The sequence below is a fragment of the Tupaia chinensis genome, unplaced genomic scaffold, assembly GCF_000334495.1.
Source record: "Tupaia chinensis unplaced genomic scaffold, TupChi_1.0 Scaffold000063_1, whole genome shotgun sequence".
Classification (NCBI taxonomy): domain Eukaryota; kingdom Metazoa; phylum Chordata; class Mammalia; order Scandentia; family Tupaiidae; genus Tupaia; species Tupaia belangeri.
Window position 1 is genome coordinate 2964679 of NW_006159521.1, and position 6525 is coordinate 2971203.

At 44.3% G+C, this 6525-nt stretch overlaps 1 protein-coding gene across 1 annotated transcript in view; it reads right to left on the reverse strand.

Moving 5' to 3' along the window:
* The window catches only part of TLN2 (talin 2), a gene marked incomplete in the record, with an annotated part of 559462 nt that overhangs the window by 101999 nt on the left and 450938 nt on the right, over positions 1–6525 (reverse strand). The window contains 2 exon segments of the mRNA XM_014593350.2: positions 1535–1657; positions 4611–4700. Coding sequence (XP_014448836.1) covers positions 1535–1657; positions 4611–4700 — 213 coding nt within the window.

Here is a 6525-nt window from a genome sequence, read left to right on the forward strand (position 1 = left end):
AGGAAGCTGAGTCTTTGGCTGACCAACGCAGGAGGCAGGAAAAAGTGGGTGCAGACTGATGGGCTGGGGCTGTGAGGTTCGTCAACCCTGGAGGCTGCCCTGCTTGAGTTTCCTGTCTCACAGCTGAGCCTGTCCTTACTGTTTAGGTCAGTATTTCTAATAGCAGGAAGAATCTCAATTTTTTCATGAGGAAGGACAAGCAAGGTGGTTCAGAAAACAGCAGCAAAATAGGAGAGCATTTGTTTTAAGAGATTTGTTAACACTCTTTGGATGTGTGAGCCAAAGAACAGCGAGAAAATGAATCTGTGAGCAGAAATTTTGACCTTAATTCATTCCCCCTGAGCTGTAAGGGGAAGGATGAAGGCAGACAGTTTTGACCCCAAAGTAAGGATGTTTCTCTATGGTTCAGTAAAATCTAAGTTCAAGGCAACTGTCAAATGATAAAGCCTTTAAGGCAAATGCTGATGTCTTTGAAGCTCATGTCACATGAGCTCCATAATTATAGGAAATACATGAGACAATCAAAGAAGAGCAAAGAAGATGTCATTAGCACATCCCTCCATAGTGGTATCTAATTTTTTCTTCTCTGATCCTCTAAAGAGCCTAACATTTTTATAATTAAAGTCTCAGACAACGTTCAGTTATTCAGTGCCCATTCCTCTCACTCCAAACAATTCACCTACAAATCAAGACTGAGAAAAAAACCTATGGGGTCACCAGATGGTATAGAGGTCACATTGCTAGACTCCCATATAGCTGACCAGGGTTCAAGTCCTGGACCCGGTGGCTTGAAACTCACAATGGGCACATGTGCGTGTATGCCCAAGATTCTGGGAGAAGAGAGGAGAAGGGATTGTGGTGTGGCCATTCCCCCTAGGGAGTGATTTCTCACTTTCCCTCTCACTGTCTCTGTCTCTGGTGAGCACAAGTGCCCAAAGGCAAAAACCTCTTTACATTTTTTTTTTTTTTAGAGGTTTTTGCTATTAGGCGCATGCGCTTGCCAGGAAGAAAGAGAGAGACAGAGATAGAGAGTGAGAAACCAACCCCCTAGGGGGGATGGACATGCCGCAATTCCTTCTCCTCCATTCTCCTCTCGGGATCTTGGGTACATGCGCACACGCGCAGGGTGTGAGTTTAAGCCGCCGGGTCCGGGACTTGAACCATGGTCGACTACATGGGAGTCCAGAGACATAGCCATTACGCTAACTGCTGGTCCCAAGGCAAAACCTCTTTTAAAAAATGCTATCCTCTGACTTTATATGCTGGGACAGTCTGCAGTGTTCAGTTAAGTCTCACTGTCCTCCCTGACGTAGTCCATAACAGCTCCATTCCCAGAAGTAACTTGCTACAGTTTGTCTAGATGCCCCAGCTGGCACAGAAGCATGGCTTTCCCCATGGTCCCTGTGGTCATGTGTGGAGAAGGCGCTGAGGATGAGGTGCCCTTTGCCTCCCATAGGGATCCAGCCATTCTCAAAGTGTACAATCTGGCACAGGGTCCGAGGCTGGAAGACCTGTGCCAGGACCAGCCCCTTACCTGAGCTGCAGCCTCCGTCAGCCCACAGAGAGCCTTTGAAGCAATTCCCACACATTCCCCGAAGGCAGGAAGGTCGCCGGTCTTGGCATTCTGTGAAATCCCTGCCATCGACTCGCCCAGAACCTGCAAAACAAATGGCCAGCAATATGCTTTGTCCAGCGTTGTTTTACAGCACTGGGTAAAGGAGGCTACAGGTTCGACTTCAACATGCAAGTGTGCTGAGTGCATAACATTTGCCATTTCTCCTTTATTTGCATTAAGAGGAGGTTCAAGGGATTATACCACTCTCTTCTATAAAGAGAGATAAATAACAGAAGGATGAACCTTTCATCTGAAAGTTATATACCAAGTTTTTGTGTACACAGCTAGTACACAAAAACAAGACAGCAAAATCTATGCAAGGCAGTACCAGCAAATGGCACAATGGTTACGTTGCTAGACTCTCATGTAGTCATTTGCAGTTTGAGTCCCAGACCCAGCAGCTGAAAATTCACGCTGGGCACATGTAGATACATGCCCAAAATCTCGAGAGGAGAAGAGATTGTGGCATGGCCACCCCCTCTGAGGGTGATTTCTCACTTTCTCTCTGTCTCTAGCGAATGTGCACACCCTATAGCAAAAATCTCTCTCTCAAAAAAAAAAAAAAATCTATGCAAGGCATCTCTCAGGTGAATGGTCTAACCTGAGAATTATTAGTTGCCAGAACATAAAAATTACGATGCATCCACTGAGCTACAGGTGAAGTCACACCCAAAGAAGCAGACGATGTAACTTTCTTAATATCATTCATTCACTTATTGACAATAAAATTTAAATAGATACTTGTTAGGGATGTCTCCTAAACATTTTAAGTATTTGCCTTATTTTGAAAATCACTGGTGTCGTCTTTGCTCAGAGGTCTTTAAAATAACAGCTGAGGGGATGTCAGTGTTCAGATTCCAACCCAGAGAGGTCGCACACCCTGCACAAGTTCACACAAAAGTCGCTGGTTCAGAGGCAGGACACCTGCCCCAGTTCTGGGATCAGTGTCCTATGGGCCTTGTCAGACACCAGTAAGGCAGGTTGTACTTTCCAGACTCACAGAAAATGGAATGGCAGGATGCTCAACCCTTTGGAGAAACTATGGAGTTGCCTAGAACAGGAGGCAGATATACAAAAGAATATACTTTACATAAGAACTAGCAAAGTAAAGAACGAAGAGGATTTCTGCTTCTCTCCTAACCTGCATTCTTCTTAAGAAGAAACTGCTAAGACTAGCACATGGTATAATGGTTCTGTCGCTGGACTCCCACATGGCCAACCATAGTTCGAGTCCCAGACCCAGGGGCTTGAAACTCATACCAGGTACGTGTGTGTATGTGCCCCAAATCCCAGGAGGAGAATAGAGGAGAAGAGACTGAAGTGTGGCCATCCCTCCTGGGGAATGATTTCTTGCTTTCTGTCTGTCTCTCTGGCAATCACATACACCCTACAGCAAAAAGTCTCTCTCTCTCAGAAAAGGAACTGTTTCTTTGGATCTGTGTATAGATTTTACACAATGTGTAATCCCATAAAAGAAGCTGGGTGGAGAACAAGCTGGTTGCCTTAGCCCAACACAAACTGAGCCCTCCTAACACCACTACAGATATTTCCCCAAAGCTAATGTAAAAGTGACATAACAAAACACGTGCTCAGGGAACCAGCAGTTAGTATAATGGCTATGTCGCTGGACTCCCACGTAGACGAACACGGTTCGCGTCCTGGACCGAGTGGCTTGGATCTCATGCCAGGTGTGTGTGCGTGCCCAAGATCCCGAGAGGAGAATGGAAGAGAAGGGACTGCGGTGTGGCCATCCCCCCTGGGGGGTGATTTCTCGCTTTCTGTCTCTATGTCTCTCTCTGTCTGGCGAGCGCACGCGCCCTATAGCGAAAACGTCTCCAAAAAAACAAACAACAAAAAAAACAACAAAAAAAAACACGTGCTCAGACTGCAGGTACAAAGCCAGATGGAAACAGCTCAACCTCCATTCATCTCACTTGCACTCCACTTTCACCTTTTGATTTTGAGACTTCCTTGAAAAATATTTATATAAAAACCACAGATCAACATTTTTTTTCAACAATTTTTTCTATTACTGTTCCATTAAAGAGCCTTTTAAACTTTTTTTCCTGATTGAGTCCACCCTAAAATTAAGTACTAAGTAATTGGATTTGGTTGAGTAGGGTCAAAACGGGGACATGCAACATAAGTCGCTGTATTACTTTGGATTTTTTCAATGCCTCCCTACCTCCGACAAAAACAACACAACTTTCATCCTCCTTGGGAATGCATGCCATGGACGATGGGCAAAAAGAACAGACGAGAGGATCCCATACAAGCCAAGGTCACTGAAGGGCTTTCCATAGCAGTCTGGCCTCAGTGGTAGAAAGCATACAATTCCATTCACAGTAAGATAGACGTGTGGGACCAGCTGATCGTGTAATGGTTACATCACTGGACTCCCACATAGTGTGTGGGACCAGCTGATAGTGTAATGGTTACATCACTGGTCTCCCACATAGTCGACCGTAGTGGCTTAACCCAGTGGCTTAACAAAACTCATGCTAGGTGCGTGTGTATGCATGCCCCCAAAATCCTGAGAGGAGAATGGAGGAAAAGGGATTCCAGAGTGGCCAACCCCCCCCCCCCCCCCACCCCGGAATGATTACTTGTTTACTGTCTCTCTGTCTCTCTGGCAAGTGCACATGACCTGTAGCAAAAATATCTCAAAAAAAAGACCTATTTGTAATGTGACCTCAAAGTATGGATCATGGATCACAGGGCAAGACCTGGGCTGGTAAAGAGTAGAGACTCTCAGTCCTATTTTGGACCTACTAGGTAAGAAAGTGGGAGGTGGGTCCCAGCAATCACTGCTTAACGAGCTCCCCGTGGTGATTCTGATGCATCCGTAAGTTTGAGAAACAATCAAGAAGAGGATGCTAAAACAGGCTTTATGATACACACGGCCAGTCAGTGGGACAGACCAGCCAGGTGGACGTGTGCATCTAAACCTTGCCCACTTCGGCCATGTTGACTTCTGCATTACAGACAAGCTTACCTTGGAGTTTTCCATCACACTCTCAATGCAGTCAAAGTAAGACAGGTCACTAACAGGCTCATTAGGATTGTCCAACATCCCCTTGACAGTCTATGGGTGGGGGTGGGGGGGGAGAGAACACAACTTAAAGCAAAACAACTCAAAACAAGAGAAATTCAACAGAAAACACCAACTACCAACTTCCCCTCTTTATACAGGATTCTGGTCATGATCACTCATTTACTCAGATTCTTAAGAGGAATCTGGATCATAATATCAGATTTCCTACTGTGGCAACTCACCAGTAGTAGGTGTGTATGTGTGTGTCTGGCTATACACATAAGAATCTCTTATTTTCAGTTTTGAATGGAGAAAAGCATGGTTTCACAGAAGGCAGAGATTTCTTTTTTTTTTTTAAGTTAAATTTGAACATTAATGTAAAGCAACACACTGATAATCCATTAGCACAGTTTCTCTGTTGCATAGCTCTAAGGGGTGTAAATTTCAAGGAATTAATCCTTCAATTTTTCATGAATAGTAAGAATGTTCAAGTTTTTCAATTCTGGAACCTTTTAATGGTAAGGCTTTGTGAAAGAAGGTCATTCCCCCAAATTGCCCACTGGGATGGCTTATTAGTTCTTAATTTAAAAAGCATAGAAAAAGTCCATTCTGGTTCAAGTCCCCCATTAAATAAAGGGTATGGGGCCTCCTTTCTGCCCTTGTCTCCAACTCCGTGAAAATCACTGTCAGCTTTCACATCATAATGATCTTGGATGACCAATTGCCAGCGATTCTTTCAGGGGAGGAAAGTTTGGGGGGAGCACCCTTTTAACCTCCTCTCCACTAGTGTGAATGCACATTAGGATCCAATAAAAAGAAAATGTCACTGGGGTGGGTAATGGGCCCTGCTGAGCTGTTCAAAGACAGGAGGGAAAGGGGACTGGGTAACAAATGAGCTCATTTCACTGAAGAACCTCCTCCCACTCCTTGGATAATCAAAATTGCTTTAGTAACTGTGACCTTGAAATAGGCAGGACTTTGGCAACCAAGGGTACCATTATAGAACAGAACGCACCTAGGCCAGTGAGTTCATTTCCATCAGCAGCCCACGTGCCGCTTCTATTTGCCAAAGTGAACAGACCAGAATAGGGCAGTCATTCAGCCAGTATAAGGAACATTCTCAGCTGTTTTCAGAATGCTTCAGTCCTGTGATAACAAGGCCTCTCTTACTTCCAGCTGTGCATAATAGCCTGCTGCCATGGTCAGACAGGGCCTTAATCAGACGCTTCAGAATCCGCCAGGCCAGACTCATTCTAATCATCCAGGAAACGGAAGGTACGTTGGGCACAACCCACGCTTATTTACAGATATATTCATTTGGCCATTTCAGCATGACCCACATTGGTTAGGACTGCTTTCCATATAAGTAGGCACATGGAATTATGTTTACTCATACAGATACTATGGGCATATGTGACTTTGCAATGAAAAATAACACGAATATGAATAGAAACTGAAAAATAGCCATGTCTATGTTTTGGGCCATGAGGGGCCCCACAGCCACCTTGACTATGTCATAATAAGCATTTGTCCTGACTTTCCTCTTAAGTGCCCCCTACATGTTACAGAATAAAATGTATGGAGAAACCATGTTTACTTTAAAGCACACCTATTCCAGCCTCTATTTCTCTCCCAGTTATCTCAGAATAGCTCTCTGATACTTTAATTGTAGGAATTGCTCATCTTCAGCCTCCATCCAACACCAGAGGGCATCTTCCTATTTAAAAGAAAGAATCTTTGAACAAAATAAACTTCATACTAGTGGCATCCCACCAAATCTAATTTTTCTTTAGTTCCTTCTCACTTAGATTGAAATTTTGCTTGTGATAGTTTCCTAAGAAAGAAGAAAGGCAAGGACAGAAGACAGGAAACGAAC